General features: G+C 42.7%; 1 protein-coding gene across 1 annotated transcript; it reads left to right on the top strand.

Annotated features, from left to right (window-relative positions):
• The first annotated feature begins 4,142 nt into the window (after window positions 1-4,142).
• wnt6b (wingless-type MMTV integration site family, member 6b) lies at window positions 4,143-26,145 on the top strand. The gene is made up of 4 exons (XM_063498750.1): window positions 4,143-4,245; window positions 14,097-14,317; window positions 24,222-24,517; window positions 25,684-26,145. Exons 1-4 carry the CDS (start codon window positions 4,166-4,168, stop codon window positions 26,143-26,145), a joined length of 1,059 nt encoding a protein of 352 aa, XP_063354820.1. The 5' UTR covers window positions 4,143-4,165.
• Window positions 26,146-26,490: the final 345 nt, after the last annotated feature.

The raw sequence follows: 26,490 nt of genomic DNA on the forward strand, positions 1-26,490 counted from the left end.
CAGAGTCGACTCAAACTAGAGAGCAGCGTCGACTCTGTTGGTGAGCATCTGTGTAAGTGTCTTTGTGCCGAACCCTTGCTGTAAAACTAACAAGCAGAGATAAGAGAAACATCGGTAGCCTAGTCACCAGAAATCCCTGTTATCCAGTGTCTGCCAAAGCTTACATGTTGTTGGACGGATTAAATATTGAGCAGGCAGTCACATGACTTCACTCTATTTTAGGTTAAAACATTGGTTTCGCTGAACTATAGTTCTGCTGAAATGACCCGTTTTTCATGTCAACTCTATATGCACATCTGTAAGGGCTGAAACACAGAACTTCAAAATACCACAAATTATTCAAACATGGTCACTAGAGGTCATTTCGAGGAGGTCAGAGGGCTTTGGCCGAGCCCGTAGCGGTTAAAAGAGACAGACGTGTCAATGCTACACATCATGTACAATATGAATCTACTGTATGTGGGCTGAAGGCCATCTGGTTGGGGGCTGTGCAGTGTCTCCTCCCAGCAGGCAACTAAAGCTGAGCCAAGACCCCAGGCCCAACACCCTGCTGGACTTTGAAATCAGATCTTTATTGTCCATAAAGCCTCAGCCAAGTATGAAGAATCAGCCCTCCCTAACAAAACACACTTATCCAGCAGAGCGAGGGGCAAGATGAGAGAGAAAGTGGGGCAGAAAGAGTGTGTAAGGTGGGTGAGATAACACCCAGTATAAAGCACAGTTCAATTGGCATGCTTATGCTCACAACTATGCTGCAGTTATTTATAGATCATTGAGAGATAACTCAATTTTCATAACTTTCTAATTTAGTTGTGGTTGGTTCCAGCCGGCATATCAATGCAGCACTCTCCACGCAGCACAGCTCTGTCTGCTAAAACATCACACCATGTTCTGTTCCTGCCACTGGAGGCCAATTATCTGCTTCAGCGTGACTATGTCTTATGTGAGCTCCACAACCGAGAGGAACGAGGCAACGGAGACACGAAGCCTTACAGCTCAGCTAATGATGCGAGCGTGAAGTAAACAAAACTTTATGCAATCCGTATACGTTTGTCACTCCACCGGCAGACACTTTTCAGTTAAAACAAAGCAATGAAAAAATACTGTTGCTTTGGTTAGATGCATTCAACTCTTTTCTTTGTGTAAGTAACAAGTTTAAACAGTTAGCGATACCAACATATCACTTCTGAGGAGTTGTGGATGCCAGAAAACAGGGATAACATCAGGCCGAGTGAGACCAGGATGCGATAAATGTGAGACAGAAGCTGAACGGATCAGTCAGCAAAGTCTGTTTTGAAAGTGCTGAACATTGTCTCAACAGTTAGAAAAACATCATTAGCTGTGCAAGAAGGCTGAATCAAATTAACACAAAATTCCTGCTAATCTAATATTGCCCTAAGGTATTCTTCACACTGGTTTGCTGCGCTGCTGTTTGTACCAACTTGCTTTTTCCACTGCAAATCACTATCACGTCATATGAACTGTCAACCCAGAATAAGTTTTAAGTGTCTGCCTGTTACCTCAGAATGGCTTCACAGACATGATGGTTTGATCCACCATGGAGAAACAGACTGTTGTAGACCAGTAGCCTGTACATATACTGGTGCAGCTTCACTGTGAGTTATCAGAATATCAGAGCTTTTATCACAGATCTGAATTTTTTATGCAATGCATCATGTCTGACTTGGAACAATAACAGCGCTGTCTGGAAAGGAGAATCACAAAGGTCCATCGCTGAAGCAAACTGAACCCAGGCTGCACTGATCTGATCGTGCACGTAATCAATAACCCACTCTGACTATAAAGCGGTAGAGGGAATGACCAGCTTGAGGTCATCACTTGGAAGCCATAAGCATGAAAATCTTCACCATCACTAAATTGCACCTGACAGATTTTGGCACAATCTCAGCCAAAGTTATTGGGAGGACAGTCTGAAGGAACCCGAGAGACATTTCTGACCCACTTTGGGCATCTACAGTTTTCAGGAATCCCTCTTCATCTGCTCTCTCTCTTTCTTCTTCTTTTGCTTGTTGCCATCAGTGATGGGATTACAGTATGAACCGGCAACGCCGTCTGAACCCAATAAACATGGGTCAGAAATCAATTGGAGCTGTATTTGAGTTTCTCGTTTAATTTTCTTCATCATACAGAAGCCACTGCAAATTTCTTAATGTGTTATTAAATGGCTATTTCCATTGCCGACTATTATTAAATAACTACAAAGAGAAACATTAGAGCATGACTAAAACTGCTGCAGAACAAATGTGTGCAATGTTCATTCTGCATTTCCAGATGTTTGCTGTGTGAACATTAAGAATATTAAAACAGTCACAGTGAAACTTATCTTTGTCCATCTCACAGTGAGGTTAATTAAACTAGCTTCTTATTGTGAGTTAATCCATCTGATCTTTTAATTAATAACGTGTTGATGGGCTCTGATTTTGTGCAGCTTTTCATATTTATAGATGATCATAAATATTAAATTCTAACAAAGCATAAATGCAATTTCTGGGCTTTTGCATTTGGACCTGTAATCATTAAAACATTTAATATCAAAGCAAAACCGCATCTGTACATCACTTGCACATCAGCACAGTTTTAGCAGTTTAAACGGCTTCAAATGTGGGTGATGAGTCCCTCTAAGAGTCGCTCCATCCACCACATCAGTTCACATTTTCAGCTGTGTTAGCACACTGTGACTGTGACTGTGTGGAAAAGCATATAAAATTACTTTTGATAAATTTGAACGTTCATTCTTTTTTTTAATTCCTTTTTAGAACAAAAAATCACGTCAGATTGAAATTTTGAGGAAAATGAGGAATAAATTCCATAAAGGATGGTGTGCAATATAAACGCAAATTAAATGCACTGATGTGTTCTGATGTGTGTTGTAGTCGAAGCTTTACATTATGAGTAAAATATGAATTTGGGTTATTGTTACAATGCAACGCGCAGCTGCTTGAGTAGCGTCCGTGGTGGCATTGAAAGTGTGGGCTATAGCTTGTGGAAGGACAGAGGTACGTGTCAGGTTGATTTAGTCCGTGTTTAACTTGTGACCGATTGCATCACTGCAGTGGAACAAAGTCAGGTGTGAGGGCAGCACAGTGGTGTTGAATTTCAATGGATATGCCCTTGGCCAGATAGGTGATCACACTTGCAAGTACCTACAAATATACACAATATTAAAAATAACTTCCAACGTGCGATATGTGTGTAGTTTTTAAAGTAAAAATCTTTGCTTTAAACGATTCTTAAATATGTAAGTGTGAATTTAACGCAATGGCGGTATAAGCTTTTGGCACAAGTATCAAAGCAGTGTCATCGCACCTGTACTGACGTCACCCCGTGATCCCCTCAGCTCTGATTTCGGGTGACCGTAAACACTGCGGGCTCGTGGCAGGGCCCCCCTCTCTGTGCGCGTGCGCGTTTCCTCCGAAAACTAATTGCAGTTTCGTTCTCTCTCCTTTCTGAGTGACAGAGGATTTCGCTTCGCCCCGAGCGACGTCACACTAAGGTGGGAGAGCGAGCGCATTTTTGCTGCCTTCATCATCCAAAGAGCCCACACTGACAGCCGTCGCGGCAGAGACGCCTCTACCTGCAGCCGGTGAGCACCGAGAATTACCGAAACTTCATCCGGGCGTCATTTGAGGGCGAGCAGAGTGGGGCCAGCGGGGCTCCGCGGCTGAAGACGTGAACTGTTAGACATGTGTAAGCGCTCCTCTTCCTCTCTGACTCTGATATGACAGTTTGTTTTTTTTTTAAGTAAAATGAGTCAGAGCCGAAGATCCTCACGAGTGGAGCTTTTTCACGCGCTGTTTCGCAGTCAGATAAGACTTGAGTGCTTTCGGGATTCGTCCTCGGTCCGCCCTGGAAGCATGTAACGTGCTGCGACAGATGGGGCAAAACGACAATGCAGAGGTTAACCACACCTTTGAAAGCGGACATCTCTCCAGTAGCCTCTTGACCAACTTTGTTGCGCATTAAGATGCGCACGGCCGACGATCAGTTGAATTTTTGCGCTCTTCTTGACAGTCTGTAAGCGCGCCTGCACCGACTCCAGCCGCAGAAAGCAAGCAGGGACTTCCTATGTATTTAAGAAATAACTCGGTGCTGGCTGAGATCGTCACTCGAAACTTTGCTGGGGAGTCTCTTTGAGGATTTCAACATGACGGCTCGTCTCTCGCGGATCCAGCTGGCTCTCTTCTTTATCTCGCTTTGTCCGGTCAATATCATCGGACTGTGGTGGTGAGTTTGCATTTACTACCACGTGTTTTTCGCTGTCTGTCTCCCGTCAACCCAAAGCTTCGTGTGATTTCTGCGTAATCGCGGTTTTCCTATTTATTTTAAATCTAAATGAACACAGTCGCTATAGATATATATGCACAGTAGCATAACATTAATAAGTGATTAATGATTAGCACATTTCCCAGCAAACTACCCGAACCCAAGAATGCTCAAGAACAATCTAAGGTGCTCCCAGAGTGAGAGACTAAACCTGAAAAGAAGACAGGGAGGTGAGAGAGGTGTGTGCATTTCATTGCCTGCAGTGATAGAGAGGACAGGGAGATTGGTGGATGTGGTGTTGATGGTGTGTGTGTGGTATGTGTGTGTGTCTGTGTGTGAGAGAGAGTTCAGAGGGAGGAATGTCAGGTGGCCCTCTGGGCTCAGTGGATATGTCATCATAAAACAATCCCTATAGGCTCAGCTCCACAAGGTGTGTGACAGTTGGACAGACAGACAGAGAGACAGACAGCAGATCAGCTGATAAAATATTTTCTCTTGGTGAGGGTCTGTCTTACTGTTTCAGTAGGAATCAAACTCTCTCTCTCCGTCTCTCTCTCTCTCTCTCTCTCACACACACACACACTTTTGTAGTGTTTGAATGTGCAGCTTTGTGATTTTTTTCCACTTGAATCCTCCCACTGTTCATTCACAGCCCAGTCAAGGTCAGTGTGGGATGTAGTGTCATGGAAGCTCTGTGAGTTTATGTCCTTGTATGACTGGTAGATAGAGCTCCTCCACTTTGCCATTTCTCCATCTTACTGTAGAAAAATAGGTTTGTGGAGGTAATCTGTGAAGATGAATTTGAATTAACTCAAGTTCCTTTTGTTAATAAAACATAAGAGTCTCTGCTTGTCTATCCACAGGCTGCACTGTATCTGTTACATATTGTGAAAGTGAGCGAAAATAAGAGGGAGAAGAGAGAATGGGTTCAAGTGTTACTGGTATTTTACATCCAGTACAAGGTGTATCCACAATCTTACAAATGCCCAAACGTGTTTTTGTGTGTTTTCGAGTATCATAAACTTACAGCTATGTCTCAGTCGGTTCTGGCGCTGCACCGTGAAGCCCAACAATGTTTTCTTTAACATGTTTTTTTCTTTTTACTATAATAACTAATGTGTTAAACAGTAATTTGACATCAGCTCACGCCATTAATGCAGGTTAATAACAATAATGCGTATACATCTTCATTACCGTCTCATTTACCACCACATCACAGACTTTAATATAAGAGACAGAGGTTCTTTTTTAGGCTTAGTGTGGCTGTAGGGCCAAAACACAGTGTTTATTATTTAGCCAGCAAAGTGAATGCCAGCCAGAAAAGTGCTGATCTTTTGCTGAACTGTGCTGGTACCCAGCTGTGGAAGGAAAGAGAGAAAAACAATGTCCGTACAGGGTCAGCAGTCTGTTTCATCGCCGTGAATTCATCGCTCTATTTGGGCTAAATCTGCTCATCTCAATGCAAATCAGTAAGCGAAAGAGTCCTGACACAGACCTGTGTTGCATTTCTGTAATGTTGATGTCACTGTTCGGCTGGCAGCGTGGGACATTTGTTTTAAATAAGACTGCAGATGAAGAGAATCAATGTGAAAAAATCAGCTACTTCCTTTTTATCCCCACTGACATACGCTGTCATCTTCTCTTACTCGCTCTCTGACTCACTTACACACTTACTCACACACATAAATGAGTGGGCATATATGCACCAGCACATACACAGAAACACACACAGTGTGGCCAACTGTGGAGCAGTGAAACCACACCTGTGGATTGCTCTCCTGTCTGCCAGGACAATGATTCTCTCTGTTGAAAGATGCTGTTCATACCATCGTACGTCTCTCTTTCTCTGTCTCCTTCTGAATGTCTCTGTCTCCTTATGTCTTTTGCCGTACTTGTCTTTTGAAGGAAAATGCCTATCACACAGATAGGTTGTTGATGAAGGAAAAGCGAGAGCTGCAGTGAGAGACGAAGAGTGAGCGAGATGAAATGCTGGGAGATAGCTGTCCTTTCAGTGCCTCTGCTGATTAAAGCGCTCTAATCATTTGGCCTGAGAGCAGAGAGCAAAGCTCAGAGACTCAGACACGAGTCAGGAATGTCTTTGCTCTCTTATACTAGTTTTGACTGCAGTGCTGAGCAGGGCCAGCTTTGTTGTGTGTCACAGTCCTGAACCGGCGGACGGCCTGCGCAGAGCGTGCCACAGGTGCACACACACACACATACTGCATGTGTGTGTGTGTGTGTGTGTGTGTCAGCGCTGCATGCACTCCAAGATATACAGACACACTTATTCAGTCACACATTATGGTGACTATATATATATATATATATATATATATATATACGCTCATATGCACACAAACAAACACACACTCTTACACACTCGCACGAAATGTATAGTGAGGACTGCCATCATCAGCACGAGAGAGTTTCATTGTAACAGATCTTATCTTGTCTGCTCGGGTCCTGGGCTGAAAGCTAAACGTGTAATCAGGACCAGGCAGATGGGTTAAGATAAACATTAAATGACGATGTGGGTTTGGCTTTATGTGCAACAGAGAACTGACATCAAATTGTTTATGTGTGTGTTTCAGCATATATTTTTGTAGACATTCAGGCCAGCAGTATATTATAATGTCAGAAGAATGCAGAGCAGAGGAGAACGGCTGTCTAAGAAATGTCTAAATATCCAAGAATCGAGGAAGAGGAGCGAATTAAGCCTTGGTGGCACATGTTAGGACCTCCTTAAAAACAGGTAGAATACCTTTGAAGATACACTTTATTTGCTATCCCAATAAATGGAACTCATTGCGCGTCATTGCTTCCTTGGTTAATGCTCAAATCAGGCAAACAACACCTCCAAAAATGAAGAAAGACTACCTTTACAGACAGATTTGTCTGACATAATTAACCAAGCTGAGCACTTTTAGTGTCTAAACAAACATCTAAATAAAAACTCAAAAAGAAAAGAGTAAGACTAATAGTCCAAGATGGGACACAGACGCAGGTTTCCTGGGTAACAGTCCGGGAAATGACAATACCCCACCTGAATGTGGACTATTTTATCTGCGAACATTCTTGTGTGTGATCTGCGCAACTATGATGATTTAATCAGGTGATACCTGCACACAAAGCCATATGTGCAGGAGTGATACCAACTAATACCGTGCTGATGTTAGCAGGCGCTGTTATTTACTTTGATGCCTTTCACATTTAGGTGTCGGATAAGAACGTGGGTTTGATTCCTGTCAGCCTGTTCTTAAAAACCGTTTGTGCAAACCCTTCAAAAGCTTTTACAGACGTTTAATCTGCTGCCTGCATTTCAATCAAATATCAGCCGAGGCTGTTTCTCTCATCTTAAACTTTGAGATGTGAATAACTGATCTGATCTAAAAATCTGAATCTGAAATGGCAGAAACATCTTCACACATTGGCTTAGTTTATTGACAGATGTTACTATGGCAACCACAACTGGCTTCTCTTGGTGGTGCACGTTATTCTTAAAAGGAAAGAGACAGTTTAGTTGCTCTAAAGTTTTATTTTATGTGTGATCACGCCTGTGATACACAGACAGGATCTGCCTTCCATATTCCATGAGTACTGTTGAGCTCTTTCATGCAGTCATGTGAATATGTCCATGTTTTGACTCAGAAATGTATCTGTTAATTGTCACTGGGTGTGCCACTGTTGTTAAACCAGAATAATGTTTTTCTCGTGACATTAGCGCGGTGTTGTTGGTTTCCTGCTGGTCACATTTAATTGCCTTTGCTTCCATTATGAGTGCTGAAACTTTTTATGGCAGCAAATGTCATCGTTTCAGGCTCGTTTCACGCCGGCATGTCAGCAGGATCGAGCGTGTTTGAAAGCGATCGACACGTTCAGGCTGAAAGGACCGAGAAACAGCGAAGCCGAGAACCAGGAGCTCGTTTTAAAGTTTAGTTTGGGAACAGCATGTTTGAATTTGCACACATTTACATCACATATGAACCGTTTCCTCTGTTTTCTAACGAAGCCCAGCATTTTGTTTCCATTTTTACACTCCTGCCGACCCTTTCCCTTTGTCTCGTTCGCTCCGGCGTCTCAGACTAGCGCTTGTCGTGACTGTATTCATCTGCAGCATACTTGAGGGATTAAGGAGGGATGAAATTCACTCATTCATGGGTGGAGTGAAAAAAAGAGAAAGGCCCAGTACAGCACAGCTCCACGGTGGCGTGAGATCTTTAATGAGATATGAGGTCTCTATGAGTGCCAGTGTTGAATCCCTTTGTGACCTAAAAATAATATGATTATTATATAATTATTGCCATTGTGAAAAACTATCAATCCAAGACCTCTGATCATGTCTGACACCTATTTTTTAATAAAGAGTACAAAGAAAGAATCCGCCGTGACCAAACTGCAGACAAACTGTAGATGTTTAGCTCATGATTGGACCAGCTGAATATTTGTCATAGCAGTGATAGTTTTCCTATCAGTGCCTTTGATTTGAGTACTTGTGATTCTCAGCCTTGTTTTATCTCCGTCTGCCGCGTTCTTCTGCCTGTGCCCGGCTCTTTATCTTCAAGAAGAACTGTTCATGCGAGACAGTGTTTCCTCAAAGCTGCTGATACTATCAATGACTGAACTTCCCTCTCAGTGTTTTGCACTGGGTTATCTGCTCAGGAGCTGTATCATAAATGACTGACTGAAGAACAGTGGCACTTTGCATGAAGAGGATCTGATTACCTGCCTGGCTTTGAAGTTCCTACTTGGACGTGTATGCAAGCTTTTATCTGTGTCTGCACTGTAAGTGCACCTGCGTGGATCATTTTCACTTTTCCAAAGCAATTTTCGTGACATTACAAACATTTTTTTCCTGCTTTTTTTTTTTGCACCTGAAATCCGCACTTTTTGGATCCACGGTAAAGCGATTCCAGAGTCTCCCCTTCCTCACACAGATACACACTATAATGTTTCAGTCTCCAAACAAGGGCAAGAATGCCGGGCACTTACAGCACGTTGATCCCATCATTCAATTAATGCACCCCATTTTTGGGTATATCTGCAGCAATGTGCTCTTCCACCTGAGTTCACCTCACTTCCATCATTCCCACTCTCCTCGTGCCCTTTGTCTAAACTTCTAAGTCTGATGAACCCACATTACCCAACCGATGTGCAGCCAAAATTCAGACATGATTTCTTCCTACTGTGTCACAGCATTGCACGATCGCGCTCTGATGTATCCATTTATGTTGATATCGCTCCTAATTGTTAAAACTTGCAAAAGCTCTGAGTTAAATTAAGTTTACTTTGTAATGACTCTCTATTTAGGTCGTGCCGGGGCTTGTTTCTGCTTGTCGAGAGCTAGCTAATTATTATAATTATATTAAGGTATACCATAACAATTGTTATGCAGCTGAAGACGGCACTGTGTTGCGTGACACAACCTTAAAGGGGAACTTTATCTCTCATGTCCAGCTCCGTTTGGGAGCTTTGCTGTCAAAATAATCCATATTTATCTCACACTGGGCTTTCGTGCTGCCACTCAGTGTTCATTTGCGCTCTATAAAGCTGTTCGCTCCCATTTAAGGCCAGCCTCTCTCAAAGGCAAATTTCTTCTGATTGGCTGCCCCTGGCAAACAGAAGGTTAGAGCAGGAGGTGCTGCTCTGCTCACAGCCAGAGCTGTTTGCCTGAGATGCCCATGGTGACGTATCTCTTTGATAAATGGATGCATAAGCAGAAAAATGTCAAACGGACCATTTAGAGAGCAGTCAAAGCCCGAGCTCACAGGTGTTAAAGGCACACACACACATATATGTATCCTTGTGACTACTTTTTTTTTTTTTCAAATTTGTCGCATGTTTCGAATCATCAAATAAATGTTTATATTAAGCAAAAAGAAGAAGAGTAAACACAGTTTTTATTAAGGGAAAGAACCTATCCAAACCTCCCCGCTCTGTGTGAAACAGTAGTTGCCTCCTAATCCTAATAAATGGTTTTGCCTTGTCAGCAAAAACTCCAACTGTTTGTGATGTGCTGGTGATGAGTCTTTCACATTGTTGTGGAGGAGCTTTGTCCCACTCTGCTTTACTGAATAGTTTGAATTCAGACACATTGGAGGCTTTTCCAGCACGAGCGCCTGTTTAAGGTCACCTCAGTCTGATTTAAGTCCACACTTCGACTCGAACATTTGAAAACCTTCATTTCGGACTTGCTGCAAGCTTCGTGTCATGAACTGATGGTCGGACATTCTCCTTCAGGATTTTCTGGTAGAGAGCAGAATTCATGTGGTCCAGGTCCCGAAGCAGCAAAGGAGCCCCAAACCATCACACGACCACCACCGTGTTCGACTGTTGCTGTGACGTTCTTGTTATGAAATGTTTGATGCCAGATGTAGCGGGACTCAAACCTTCCACAAAGTTCAGCTTTTGTCTCGTTGGTCCACAGAATATTTAAAAGAAAGTCTTGGAGATCACCCAGATGTTTTTTGTCATATGTGGGACGAGTTTTTGTGTTCTTCTTTTTGTTCTTTTATTGTTGAATCATGACCTCTGACCTGAGCCAGGTGAGGTCTGCAGTTGTTTAGATGTTGTTCCGGGTTCTCTTGGATGTGTGTTGGAGTAATCCTGGGAAGTTTCAGCACAGTTCCAAGTTTTCTCCATGTGTGAACGTTGGCTCTCACCGTGATTTGCTGGAGTCCCAAAGGCTTAGACTTTGTAATACTTACTTGCTGTTATTTGTGATCTGTTAGCCCCCTTCACTTTGTCGGACAGCCTCTATTTAAGTGATTTTTTTTTAATTCAACAGATCTGGCAATAACCAGGTCTCTGTGACATTGATCTCAGTTTTTAAAAAAATGTGGTTAATCAAAGAAAACTCAGGATTTAACAAGAGGGACCGTTACTTTTTTCCCACACGGCCAGGTAGGTTTCAGTAACTTTATTCCCATAATAAAGAAATCAATATTGAAAAAACTGCATTTTGTATTTTCTCCAGTTATGTTCTTTTCATTTTAAAATGATCTTAATGATCTAAAAAGCTAAGAATTTAGGAAGGAGGCAAACACTTTTTCACTGTATGTATACTGTACAAGTATAAATACAAATACAAAGCAGACTGCCTCGTGGGAATAAGCTGTTTATCTGTGTAGGTCCGCTGTGAGCAGCAGCACAAAGAGAGAACAAAAGACAAGACGCTTTCTTAAACCGGGGGTGTAATTTTCAGGGGGCTTAGGGGGGGTTATGACCCCCCCAGTAATCAAACCCAACCAGTCAATAAAATGATGAATTATCTTGCATAATTAGGCTATTGATTTTCTTTCCTCATTTCAGGTATTACCAGCAAAATAGTTGCATGTTTAATCATCTGGGAATTTACCGAGATTTATTTATTTATTTATACAGAGATCTTGACCCCCCCCAATGCTCAGCACAAAGTTACGCCGATGTCTTAAACAGATCAAATATTACAAAAATCGTACTATGTCATATATCATGTGATAAGACTTACTGAAGAGAAAGCAACAGTGTTGGCAAGTTCCATACGAATTCCTCATCAGCCCTGATCTCACTGTGTGCGACGTTCATTCCAAGAGAAAAACTCTTAATGCATCACAGAAGGTGTGAAGTGAAAAACAGGGAGACGAGGAAATAACATGAATGCATTTCATAAAGTCAGCATGTGCATGGAGTAATGTCAGGTGGAGTAATATGTAGTAGTGAACAAGTTATCCTGGTGCCAAATTTATCCTTTAATAATAGAGTTTCCTTTTTAGCCCCTCTGGCTCTCTCTCCCGATATCTATCTATATGTTTGTTTGTGAGGCTCCAGCTGTCTGTGGATTTTTCGTATGCCGTGGACAGAAGTCGGAATAAAACTCTAGTGCATTCACTAGTTTTACGGGTCTCCCATTATAAAAACCACCCTGGTTTTTGCGAGCTGCTGACAGAGCTGGCCCTCTTGCAGACATACGCACCAACGAGCGTCTTGCCTTTCTCACAGCTACGTAAGCCCAGACAGACTGCAAAGACATACACCTGCATGCATAGACATAAATGTGACATTTATCTCTTCCTCACTCTCTCACACATGCTTCCCGGTGGCAGTGGGTAGATAATAAGTGGTTTTTGGGAGGGAGTGTATGTTGCTAAGTATTTTACCTGTACCTGGTAATTAACACCTACACACTGTCTGTATGTTTCAATTATCTGTGGGATCACCACACACAAACACTCATTGTAGCCTCACAGCTACACTGTTTACACAGAACACCTGTAATGAAAATACAGCATTGTTTCCATAGCAGTGTTTTCAACACACACTAATCAGAAGTAATCACAGAAGAAATGGAAGAGTGGGTGTCCCACAGTTGTGTGTGGGTGTGTGGAGACGGTATGCCAGTGCACTTTCAGCATATAACATGACATTTGGCTTTTTCCCATTCTGCTCTCTGTATAATGGATGATTATTTGGGATTAGGTGCTTTAGAAATGTATTCTTCTGCTATTGTAACGTAACAAAGTCCCGGTGGTACCGTATTAGGTCATTTTGCCTCCAGGCCTGCCTTTCAGCAAAGAGGCTAACACGAGCTTTCTTATGTGTGAAAGATACTTTTAATTCTGTCGTCCGCTGACATGTTGGCCTGCCATCTAAATTATTATATCAATCTAAAAATAGACAAAAACATGCAGGAACGACCGCAGGAGCGTGTCCTGGGTATCAGACCGCCAGCGGAGAGAATTGGCGAGAGTGTTTGTTCTGCTTCTTAAAGCAAACTCTCAAGGCAGAAGAATGATATCAGGAGGTGCTATTAACAGGGACGAGGCTGAATGAAAACTATGGGTCGGCCTTTTCCTCGCCCTCGCTTTCTCCTTCCCTCCCTATTTAATTGTAAAACCTCAACTTATGAATCACATCTGCTGGCATCCAGGGACAAAAAGCATGAAAAGATGCAGAGGAGACATGGAGTAGGTGTTCTACATAGGATAAACTGGCAGCAGGCAGAGATGAGAAAAGCAAAGAGTGGAAATAAAGTCATCTCATAAAGTCACTTTCCCTGTAGTGACACTGAAGTGTCCACAAATGCTGGCAGTGATTCCACGTGGCAGAGCCAATTCCCCCTTTCCCATTAAGAGTTAGAATAAACTATTTATCTGTATTATATACACTAATCTGTCAAAGCTGCTCAGGACGATCACAGTTGTATTCATCAAATGCAAGAAATATGTATATACATATTAATGTTTTAAATATTTAAACTTCATGAAGCGAGCTTGATTTATTTTCCCACACGTTTAAACATTTTTTTCTTCTTCTTTTCTGTAATATAATATGTGCAGATTCCCTGAAGGAGCGCTGCTTTGAGGACTCTGTGTGGTTTAAGCAGCAAAGCTCTTAACGTCTCTAAAATCTACAGAGAGGCTGTATCGTTAGGAAATCTAGAAAGAGTGCCTTCTGGTTTACCAAAATCAACTTAAGCAGCATCAAAATCAACTGTAAAGAGCCATCCAACTACATGACTTCCAACTTTTTGAGGACCGCACAGTTCCTCCCAGCGCAGTCCAATAACAAAATCTCAACTTGCCAATCTGACATCAGAGTCAGGATTCCTCTGGGAAACTATGCTGTTGTCTCCCACATGCTGATTCAAGAAGCACATTGTCGTATGGCTGAGATGTGGTGGGTAGAGCCGATGGGCCGAGCAGCCAAAGAAAAACCTTCTTCGACTGATGATTGCAGAGTTTCCCGAGTGACAAGATAAGCCGTGTGAACTCTCTGTTGTTATAATGCTGCTTAGAAACCATTCTTCTTCTTCTTCTCTAACATTGTTCAAACAGGGCGGTGGGCAGTCCACTGGTCATGGACCCCAACAGCATTTGCAGGAAGGCAAAGCGCCTGGCGGGGAAACAGGCTGAGCTGTGCCAGACTCAGCCTGAGATCATCAACGAGGTGGCCAAAGGAGCCAGGCTGGGCGTCCGGGAGTGCCAGTACCAGTTCAGGTACCGCAGGTGGAACTGCACCAGCCACCACAAATACTTTGGGAAAATACTTCAACAAGGTGAGTGACGATGCTCAGCAAACTTCGTCTGCCTCTTCTTAGTAAAATGCATACAGTCTTGAAGGAATAGTTGGAAGTATGCACGTATAAATTGTGCTGTGAGTTAAATAAGAAGATTTAAATCATTCACATGTCTACCTGGCGCTACAAGCCAAAATTCAATTTGAAGCTGTCGTGTCTTCAGCTGGGTTAGGATTATAGCCGGTGTCCTTGCATCAACTTGAGGTCAGAAGCCTGCCTGATGGCACTCGAACAAACAAGGGCAGCTGTTGTATGTCTGAGGAGACGTATTCACACTTGACTGACTCTCCTCTTCATCAGATTGGGCATGCCTGAAATGATCAGCTAAGAATGCCCTTTCTCTTAACATCTTTCCTAAGATCTCCTAACATCTTCCTCCAACTCTTTGAAGTCTGTAATATAACTGACGCAGGGTCACTGCTGGGTCTTCTGCAATTACTGTGTTGGTTTTTTCTCTTGTCTGATTAGATTCATAGAGAGTTTCTTGTCTCTCCTTTGACTTGCATTACAGAGGACCTTTATCTTTGTGTTTAGTTAACAAATAAGGCACATGTATTATTAATTTACAGCAAAGGAAACACAACGTGCCAAACATTTCATTAAACTCATTTCTGCCTCAGTGGGGGAAGATGTGCAAAATGAAGTTTGGCTCTGATGTGTCATAATTCTAGATAGTAACATACTAGAACTGCATGATTGTCACAGATCTCCATTAAAATCCAATAAGTTTCCCTTTTGTAGCACTTTTGATTTCATATGGCCTGACAGTAAGAAGTGCGTCCCATCTAAATGAAGGTAAACACAATACATTTTTGCATCAGGAGGCATTTTTGTTCCTTTCAGCTGAGACAAAATCAAAATAACTAACATTTTACACGGCTGAGAGATTTCAAATACCCATTAGATGTGTCAAATATGTTTACTCACCCCTACAATCAACACATTAGACCTGCAAAACTGAAGTTTACACTTTAGTTTGTGCTTTAGGAGACGTTTATGTTTCTTTTAACTTTAATAACTTATAATTCTAGATGCAATAATGCTCTCAATGCCTTCTCTTGTTAAGCTCTACAGCTCAATAACAGTGTGACATCAGAAAAGCCATTTTTCTGTAAGTAATGAAGGTGGACCATGTCTTGTATATGAATTTATGACACCAGTCTTGTTCATGTCCTGGACAGAGAAAGAAAGGAGAAAAAGAGAGAAGGAGAGAGGAAGGGAAGAGAAGAGGGAAAAGGGCAAGAATCTACCGGTAGGAGACAGACTAGCAATTAATCATGAATTCCTGGCTGTCTATAAGGGAGGCCAAAGTGCTCCCCTGCTTTAAAGCCTTTGTCCACAATTACCTGGATCTGCTCTTAATGGCTGTTTATCATAGACTAGTAGCACTACATGTCAAAATAAAAGTGCCTTCATATTTAATGTACTCTGGCTGTAAGTGGTTTGCTTAACCTCATTGACCTCTATAGTTCTGTAACAACACACTCTTACAGAGACACTTTCATAGAGACACTAGCTAATCCAAGATGGCGCCGCATATGGATGCCCTGGTACTTCAGTGCGTTACTTCTGTTTTGTTTTTGTGCATAACTTGTGTGTCTGGGCACTCCTCTGGATATTCTTACACCAGAGAAGAGCTTCTTATTTTTTTTTTGCACTAAGTACCGCAGCAATTTCCTAATGTTGTAAACCTGCTCAACATTTGGCAATAAAACCCTTTCTGATTCTGATTCTGATTCTGATTCATGACAGTTTGTATTTGCAGAAAAATGAAGGCTGCGTTTTGCATGATTTCTGTCAGGTCACGTGCAACAGCAGCATCGCTACGCCGTGCGTAGGTTTGAAAAGGGAAGCTGCCTCGACTCCTTTGATTGCATGTCTCATTTTGTGTCACTCTCTGCTGCTGTTTTTGTGGCAGCCAACTCATCTTCCCCCTAAAAAAGCAGCGATTCACTGCATGCATCGTGTGTAGTCTTCCTCAGTCTCTATTTGCTTTATTCGCTTATTTTTGCTATTTTTGTTTTACCTATGGTTACTCCAGCAGCCGACTCACTGGGCACTGTTCAGTACTGTGAGTTTTCTCCCAATGCTAATGATTCTTACCAATCACGTTTCATCCATCTGTGCCACAACAGAGTACTTTTTCACGTGTACAGTGGAAAGGTGTTTTACTAACTGTTCTGTACTGAGTTAAACAGGCTTCGAATCCTGTTTAGCAAACAGCCTAAACAGCAGTTTAAAGACCTGAGTGATGGCATTTGTGTATTTCTTGCTGTGTTTAGGATTTATCTTGACAGTATGTCAACATGACTCTCTGAGGAAACAAGGAACGACTGTAGCTGCAGTCAGTGGAATAAGAGCTTTGAATTATTTTGTATTAATAACTGTGCAGCACACGCGTGCATGTGTGTGTGTGTGTGTGTGTGCATATAATGATGAAAACTATTACTCGGTACGTCTGGGTGTATGGACAGAAAACAACGCATATACTAAGGATCCATGGTGCAAATGTTTAGTTTTTGATTTACGTCAAGCCAGCAGATGGAAGAGAGACACTGATGTGTGTGTGTGTGTGTGTGTGTGTGTGTGTGTGTGTGTGTGTTTATATAATAGCTGATTTCACAACATTACTGAAACACTGCCATTTCAAAACTTCAGTGCGAGACGTCTGAATGAGTGAACACGTTGACACAAGGGCCAACCTGTCCTCACTCCCGTCTCATCACAGACTGAAGCTCGGTCAAGAAGTGTATACACCGTATTTTAACAAATTGGCCACCTTTTTTGTATCACGTGCAGGGCGCTCTGATTAATTTCATTACAAGTCAGTCAACATGGGAAATCTGCATCATACAATCACGGGCAGATGTGCTCTGCAGGGTCCCAGGTCCCTGTGAAGGAAAAGCTTTTTGCAGATGGGAAAAGGTTGCCTTGCAGCATGCTGTTAATGCTGTGAAACGCTGAATTTTAACTCGGAACACCTGTTGCAAAACCTAACCAGAAGGCTTTTAGTGTCTAAATTTAGACAGGACTAGAAGACGGGCCTGTTTTCTGGTTTGGAAGACAAGTGAACACAACATTTACTACCTCACCTCCCTCCTTACATCGGTCATTAGTGAATGTGTCCACAGGTAAATGTTTGTTTGCTGCTAGGGTACAAAAACCATCTTTTAGCACAACAAGAGGCACGTTGTCTTAAAAAAGACGGAAAGAAATTGTGTCCTGGCATTGTCAGCAGTTCTTGACATGGGCTTTGAGAAACTTGTGGGTGCATGAGGTAAACCCTGCCAACAACAAACAAACTGGGAAAGTACCACAGACTGGTTCACAAGTTGCGTCTAGATCTTTGCCCATTTTAAGGCTTGTAGATTAAACTGGATTTAGTTTGAGTTATTTTTATAGAAATTGTGAGGTATCGGCTCCTGTAATTGTGGGGAATCGCTCTGCATTTCCCCACAGTATGGACATGAACTGCATGCTGTGGAACTGTTTTCACCTGAGACTGCTGATAACGCTCAGCTTCACAGGGTTTGTACAGAATACAGACAAAGGAAGCACAACAAACACTGTCTGTGGGAAAAAAGGGATTCTGGAGCAGTACTGAGCAATGGTAGGAATTGGCTCTAAAATGTGTTAAAATGAGAGTCGTTGCCAAATTTGAGCATGTGATAGTTGACAGTGTGGATGTGTCCCAGTGGCTCATTTTGCATGTGCATCAGATTGTTTTCTTCTTGGGCCATAAACATTTTACATACACTTATCTCCCAAACAAAGACATCTGCTTTCTTGACATCAGTCTTTATTATCCTCTCTTCCTTTATCTCCGCTGTGTTCGAAAACATACAGACAATGGGGCCAGCATGGCTCCCAGTGCGAGCCAGCCCCCATACACTGATGCTGGTAATCACATAAGAGATATTCCAAATTGTGTGTGCAAAGTTGTGTGTGAAATTCTGTCCTGTGGAACGAACCAAGGCCTCTTGCTTTGGGGCTGCACGTTAATTAAGCCGATCGTCAATCATGTCAAAAATGTTCAGACCTTCTCATTAATGATGCTCTCAGGCTGACTCACAGATATGATTCAGATTCTGTGCTGTGCTGACTGATTGAAATGAATACACGGGTTTCAGGATGTTTTATTTTCCTGTTAGTGTTTTTAACATTAATGAGCCTTTACACTGACACTGCGTGCATGGACGTGGATATTAAGGACACTATCTCCCAAATCAAGCCCTTCTTGGATTTGACATGCAGGACAAAAGGGAAACCTAGGGTTGTGCTCAGATCCACTCGACATATTTTGGCACGTTACTGTCTTTCTGTCTGACATGCAAGTTCTGGAAGTAGGAAAAGAAACCTTTCACAGTCAAAGTGAAGTTAGTGCACAGGTAATTACGCTGCACAGTAGCTGTGAATGTATTCGTTTACACCTGTTAAACTCCATTCAGTTTTATTTATATATCACTAAACAATAACTGTCACACCAAAGCACTTTATATTGTAAGGTAAAAACCCTTTAAAGACACAGACAGAACCCCAACAAGTAAGCATTTGGCGACAGGTGGAGGAAAAACTCCCCTTTAACAGGAAGAAACCTTCAGCAGAAGCAGGCTCAGGGAGGGGCGGGGCCATCTGTCAGAGGAGGAAGACAGGACAAAGACACGCTGTGGAAGAGAGCCAGAGATTAATAATAACTAATGATTCAATGCAGAGAGGTGAGTGAACAAGAAACACCCAGTGCATCATGGGAATCCCCCAGCAGCCTACACCTATTGCAGTGTAGCTAAGGGAGGATTCAGGGTCACCTGATCCAACCCTAACTATATGCTTTAGCAAAAGGGAAAGTTTGAAGCCTTAAAATTAGAGACAGTGTCTGTCTCCTGAATCCAGAATGGGAGCTGGTTCCACAGAAGAGGGGCCTGAAACGAGCATGTAGCCTTCCGACCTCCTGTGAGAGTGAGAACTGCTGAAGTCCAGCCCCAACATACAACTCGTCTCTTCTGATATGTGTTTGGATTTATAGATACTGTTAATTTCCACACACCATATGTGATCATATCAGGAGTTCCCCACCTCTCCTCAAACTGTCCCGTCTGGGTGTTCCTTGTTTTTAAAAAGTATGAATCACTTCATGGGTAAATTCTGACAGAGATTTTCTTTTATGAGCAAGTTTTGATCTACCATTTTGAAACTCACTCGACATGACCACAATTCACCTAAACAACGTTTTCCTATAGCGTGAATCCTCTGTGCCGTAATCCTTTTTAAGCTTTGCTTGACGTCCCTGATCACGTTTATATGATGACCTCTAAAAGATGAAAAAGTGATTAAAATAATATGTTGTAGATCCTGCAGAAGGACTTTTTTGAAATCGAAGCAGACGTAGACAGGCCCAGACATCCACCGTGGCAGGGAATTTGTTTGGAATTCATGTCTGCGAGGAAAATGTGAAACGGGGTGCCTCAAATCATCAAATTTTTGATAGCTTCTTTTCCTCCTCTCCCTTCGTTTTCTCCCTCTTCTTAAAGCCTTCTGCTTTTCCCCCTCACGTATGCTGTCTGCCCATTTTTACAGAGAGGATATTTTGCCTTGTGCTAGTTGATGCCCTCAAAACTGAAATGTGTGAAAAACTTGTCAAACGACACTTTTCATGTTCAGTTTTTGCCGTGGAGATGTCCTCTGCTCAGCGTCGTGCTTTGCAAGCACAGTTGATGACATCTGGATGGCCTCTCGGCTTGTTTGGACACAGCACGTGTTGCTATCACCATATTGTACTAATGATTTAAGTGCTGCTGTTTCACACATGTGTTTCTAAATAGTTGGAGGGATGCTTTAGAGATGACACATTTTAATTTGAGTACGTTTGCAGTTATAACCTTCTGCCGAATGGTAGGAACAAAAAGGTGTGGTCTGCTTAAGTTGTAACAGGGGCCTGTAGCGCGCACACACACACACACACACACACACACACACACACACACACACACTGGTACAAATGCTGCATGTCCCGCCTCACATATCTAATTCTCAGATTCACTGAGCTGGTTCCAACATTTTCCACAGCAGCTCTTCACAAAACAGAAGACGAGCAGACTATTGTGAAATGTTAATGCTTCAAACTGCATAAAACAATATTTTTCACACACAAACTTTTACGAGTGTGCCTGCACTGGAGACATCTCTTACAGCTGGTATTGATATCAAGGCTCGCTGGGGTGTGCAGGTTTTGTCGCACGCCACCCAGTCTGTTTATGTGTGTGTGTGTGTGTGTGTTACCATTCCTAATGAATCCCATTCAGTGAATCATGCGATATAGAGTTGGCAGTGTTGATAGTGGTGACTGCACAGCCGTTGCCTTCCAGCTCCTAGAAATAAAAATGCTTTTGCTTCATGTGAACTCAGCATACAGTGGTTAAAATATGATTTTTCCCTCAAACCTGTGAAACTGTTGTGTTTTATTCTCTTCAGAGGTTATTTTTAGATGATTTTTCATTTAGTTTATCCTCAGCAAGCCTTACACTATTTAAAACACATCTTCCTACAAAATGTTATCATATTTTTTATCCCTGCACACTTAACAACCTCACACACATGTATGCAGGCCTGTGATAAACTAAGAACACCTTACTGCCTCTATAAGAATTGAGAAGGTAAGTACAGCCAGGTGCTTCTAATTAAATGTAAATTTGATTAACTCTTGATGATCAGCAAGTGTGGCCACCTCTGTAAATCTGGAGCATTCGTGTGTGTGTCCCAACAATCTCACAGTCTGTCACAGAACTGCAGAAAACCAAGAGCTACAGCTGAGAGGTTCTACAGGCTTTATTTAGTATGTTTAATGTTAAAGTTCATGACAGCACTATTAGAAAAAATGAAAAAGTATGGCTTGCATGGGAGGATTGTCAGAAGAAAGCGTCTTCTCTCTAAAATGAACATGGCAGCACGGTGTAGGATTGCAAAACTGCATCTGAACAAACTACAAGACTTCGCCAGATAATGCACAGCACCATATCTGGCAACAAACAAGCACAACATATCAGCACAAACACCTCATACTCAGTATTTGCAAGGTGCTCAGGCACTGGGCACACTGGGCACACTGGTACTCGGGACCTCAACCTGATGGAAATGCTGTGATGAAATCCTTCAGAGAGCTGTGCATAAACAAATGTCTGCAAACAGCTGAAAGAGACTAATAAAGTCAGACAAATGTGGTTCCACAACTTACTGAGTCATGCACGACTGCACAGAGTGAAAGCTTTGATGTTTTCACACTACAGCAGTGTCTTTTGAATTTTTGTCTGTCTTATTCTAAACCTGAAGAAAGTTTCTTATTATTCTTGTGCTTCTCATACTTATGTTCAGGTCAGAGGGCAGCACTGTTGTTTTTGGCGATGCAGCTCATGAGGTCTAAATAAACCTCTCTACTCAAGCAGCAGGTGCTCAGTTGTGGTTTTGTTAGTCCCCATCAGCTAGCATTTGTTAACATACTAAAATAGTAAATATCACATACAGACGCGTGTCGTTATTAACTTATGATAATATTACCTTGCCGTCCTGCTAACGTGTTAAACTGTAATGTTTGGTTTTGTTCTTCTATCCTGAAGATCGACATTCAGAAGGCCAATCATTCATGTGGCACTAAAGACGACTCGCTCCTAGTACAAATGAAAAAAGAAAAGCAGTAAGGTTGCATAAAAGTAATTAGAGTGCTCATATTCAGAGTAACGGAGGAACGTGTCTGTTCAGCAGCGTTACATGCAGTATTCTTTGGGTCTGTCTCATAGGGCAGTGAGCTGTATGGGCTTTGGCTGCACAGTACATGGTAGCAGCATCAGTGTGTTGTTATTGCTAGCCATAAAAAAAAAAAGGCAAACACACGAATCTTTTTATTCCAGTTTGTTCTGCAACAAACATTCAGTTTAAAGTAAGAATAAGAGCAGTGTTCACGTGCATTAGCTCACAGCATTTTTTTATAGCTGCTCTTTTTCTGTCAGGTGATGAACAATAGCTGCTCTAACCCCGGATAAAGACACACTGATCTGTGGGTGGCAGAAATGCTGAAGCACCCGCGGGGAGACAGACGATCAATTTGCAGTTGTAGTTGGGCACGGCTTTAACCAGCAGTGTTAAGCCGCGCACTCGAAATAAACCAGCAGCTGTGGCGTGTGGGAGAGCTTGTGTGTACGATTATGTTGGCCCGAGAGAGAAATAGCCGTCCTCTCAGCACCACAAAGCCGGTGACACTTCAGTTGTAGTAATAGAGCAGGACTGAGAGAGAAGCGCTCTTATCCTGTTCCATGGGGCTGAGATATCGACTGATGGGATGCAGAGACAGATGTCTGGAGGGATGCTTGTTGTTTTATTGTCCTGCAGCTGACTGTGGAGCGATACTGACCACTTAATGAAAAATATGTGTCCAAATGTGTATCTGTGAATACATTTCCACTGTTAGGATGACTTCCTGAAAGTGGAGTTGATGAAAAAGGTAAATGCTGTTGTGAATCCCAACTTTGGACAGTTGGACTTAAAAACTAAACTCATGCACATATTTTACATGTATGTAAGGCTTTTAAAGTCTCTGTATCAGGTGCGATGTTGTTGCAAGTCTGTCAGCTGAGGTTTGAGCAACCATCAGAATCAAAGAAGTTGGACACCAGGTTTCCAAAGTGTTTCCGGTCAGGTTTGTGGAGCCAAATGAAGTTTTATGACATCCAGCATTTTACATGAGAGACATAAGATTTGAGATTTTGTTACTACCTATCAGCAAAATCAGCTCTGTATTTACGGAGCATCACCCATATATGAACACTTGCTGCCGTCGGTATTCAGAGGTCACCAACTTTCAGCAGAGTCAGTCGCTACAGACCTCCAAACTTCGCGTGGCCTTCAGATTAACTCGAGAACAGTGAAGCTTCGTGGAATGGGCTTCCAAGCTTCATCCAAACCTTACATCACCAAGCACAATGCAAAGCGTCATATGCTGTGGTGGAAAGCACGCCACCACTGGACTCTAGAGCAGCAGAGACATGTTCTCTGAGTGACAAATCACCATCTGGCAGAGTGTGGGTTTGGTGATTGCCAGGAGAACAGTACTTGTCTGACTGCACTGTGGACGGGGGATTATTGTGTGGGATAGTTTTTCAGTAGTTGGGCTTGACCTCTAAGTATCAGGGAAAAGAACTCTTAATGCTTCACCATACCAGACTTTTTGGGCAATTTTGTGTTCCCAACTTTGTGGGAACACCAGTGCACAAAGCAAAGTCCATAAAGACATGAATGCATTTCTGGAAGAACGGTCAAAAATTCCCATTAACACAAATTGTGGAAAGCCTTCCCAGAAAAGTTGACGCTGTTATAGCTGCAAAGGGTGGGCCGACATCACATTAAACCCTGTGGATTAAGAATGGGATGTCACTCGGCTTCATATGCGTGTGAAGGCAGACGAGAGAATACTTTTGGCAGTATAGTGTGTATGAGATCGAAACGGCACAGAGAATTGTCCCCTGGGGAAGATCTCGCGAAAGGGGGACCGGAGATGAGGAGAACTGTCCCATTGCAGTAGAAAATGATCAGCCAGGAGCTGTAATGCTTGATGCCAACGTACTATAAGGACATCGATGTCACCTGTATTAAATCTAAAACTCACATCCAGAAGATTTAGAATAGAAAATGTGTATGGCGTATATTTATACAATCCTGTATTTTACATGTTTGCAGTGGGGCTGTATAAGTTGTCATTATTATAAATTCCTTCAAACTTTGGTAAAAATCATCACATGTCATCAGATATCTGTGGAATTACTCTTTGTTAGCATTTTTGTAATGCTGCATGCAGACTCAGTAACCGAACCCCCTCTTTTGCTTGTACCTGTTACTGTAGATATCCGGGAGACAGCTTTTGTTTATGCCATCACAGCCGCTGGTGTGACCCACTCTGTGACGCAGGCCTGCAGTATGGGAGACCTCCTGCAGTGCGGCTGTGAGGCCACCAGGAACAGACCGCCTCCGAAGCCGTCCTCCTCTGGGGACGGGGTCAAGTGGGAGTGGGGGGGCTGCGGAGATGATGTGGAGTTTGGTTATGAAAAGTCAAAGCAGTTTATGGATGCCAAGAGGAGGAAAGGCAAGAGTGACATCAGGACGCTCGTCGACCTGCACAATAACGAAGCTGGCAGACTGGTAAGCAGTTTCACCAAGTTTCTGTATTCTGTTCACCTGCTGATAAAGTTCGACAAAGGTGTCGGTTGTCCATTGGAATGCTTCTTTCCATTCCACTAACATGCGAAAAGAGAAAGCCGCCGCCTCCAGCCATATTTGTGTCGTGCCGTAAGCTGATATTCTAACAAGAATCGGGTTTCTGAAACAAAAAACAAGAACGTGCCACACGCTTTGTTTTCGAGCCTCGGAGGCAGCCTTTCTACTGCCGTTGTAGAAGTTAAAAGTTCCTCTGTGTTGTGAATTACGACCATGACGGTCTTAACGCGCTACTGGAAGATGAAAGAGCAAGTTTAGTTTGGTGTTCGTTTATAAGAAGAACGCTGGCAAATCTTCCAGATCACATTTCCTTGTGCAGCGTTGTCGCTGTTTGAGTTCGTTGCAGAATTGTTAAAAGATGCACAAGCAACACCGAATTATAAAGTTCACTTTAGTTGGGGTCAGCGGCAGGTAGAGAGGAAGAGAGGAGGGTTTTTGGGATGCAGTCCAATTGTAGCATTAGTGAACAAACTGTTTGAACATAGGAAGAAACTTGCACACAAATTCCCAGAGGTTGAGAAATAAGCGTGCTGCGATGCGCCCAAATGTCTGTTTATGTGCATGAATGCATGTCTACTTTTATGCACATTTGTGTGTGTGTGTGTGTGTGTGTGTGTGTGTGTGTGTGTGTGTGTGTGTGTGTGTGTGTGTGTGTGTGATGGGTTAATTATGTGCATTATAAGTGAATGATCTGTTGTCAAGGCTTGTTAGATGTAGGAAGGCCAGAGGCAACGTGGAGGGAGAGGGGGGCTGGGGAGTTAAATTCCTTCTGAATAGCGTCTGCTTTTATCTTACCTATCTATCAGTGTGTGTGTGTGTCTGCATGTGTGTGTGTGTGTGTGATCCAGGGCCTTTGTCTGTCATATATCATGAAAACACAATAATAAATTCTTCTTTGGCGAATTAGTCATTTGTCATAAGCAGCTCGGCTTCACTTCAGGGTACAAGTTAACTGTTTTTGTCCTTCTTTCTGCTTGATAAACCCTCTCCTCTTCTCTCTTTTTTTCACCTGTCTGCCCTCTTTCACCTCTCTTTTCCCTGCACCACCCAAAACCATAAACCCACACCCTCCTCCCTTTTTCTCCCGTTAGGCAGTAAAGCTCTACATGAGGACTGAGTGCAAATGCCACGGACTGTCAGGCTCGTGCACGCTGCGCACGTGCTGGAAAAAGATGCCGCATTTCCGTGAAGTGGGCGACCGCCTGCTGGAGCGATTCAACGGCGCCTCGAAGGTGATGGGCGGCAATGACGGGAAGACCCTGATCCCTGTGGGCCAGAATATCAAACCTCCGGACAAGCAGGATCTGATCTACTCGGACGAGTCTCCGGATTTCTGCCTCGCAAATCGAAAAACAGGTTCACTGGGAACAAAGGGGCGTATATGCAACAGCACGGCCATGGACATTAGCGGCTGTGATTTGTTGTGCTGCGAGCGAGGCTTCCGGGAGGAGACGGTGATGTTTGAGGAGAACTGCTTATGCCGTTTCCACTGGTGTTGTGTTGTCCAGTGCAAAAAGTGCATGGTTCGAAAAGAGCTTAGTCTCTGTAACTGATGAACTAAAGTTTAAAGTAGTCAAATTACTTTGTTAATTACAACTACTTTTGTTACTTTTTGAAGTTCTTGCTTTAGTTTGGATAGCGTGAAAGATGCAGAGGATCTCGAGTTTCATGGTTATCAAGCTCAGTCAGAAGTTGAAACAATGGAAACAATGCCATATCCTCCTTCCACCTGCAGTTCAACAACATTGCTTAATAGGAGACGCTGCTTTTATTCTACGATATTCTGTAGGGTAGTAAGAAGATTAAGGACCTCACTATGGCCCATATTCCATTCCAGTGCTCATAGACTTACTGTTAGCTAACGGTGTAATGCTCATAGACTTGACATAAAAGATGGA

This window comes from Pelmatolapia mariae, linkage group LG16_19 (assembly GCF_036321145.2).
Source record: "Pelmatolapia mariae isolate MD_Pm_ZW linkage group LG16_19, Pm_UMD_F_2, whole genome shotgun sequence".
NCBI lineage: Eukaryota > Metazoa > Chordata > Actinopteri > Cichliformes > Cichlidae > Pelmatolapia > Pelmatolapia mariae.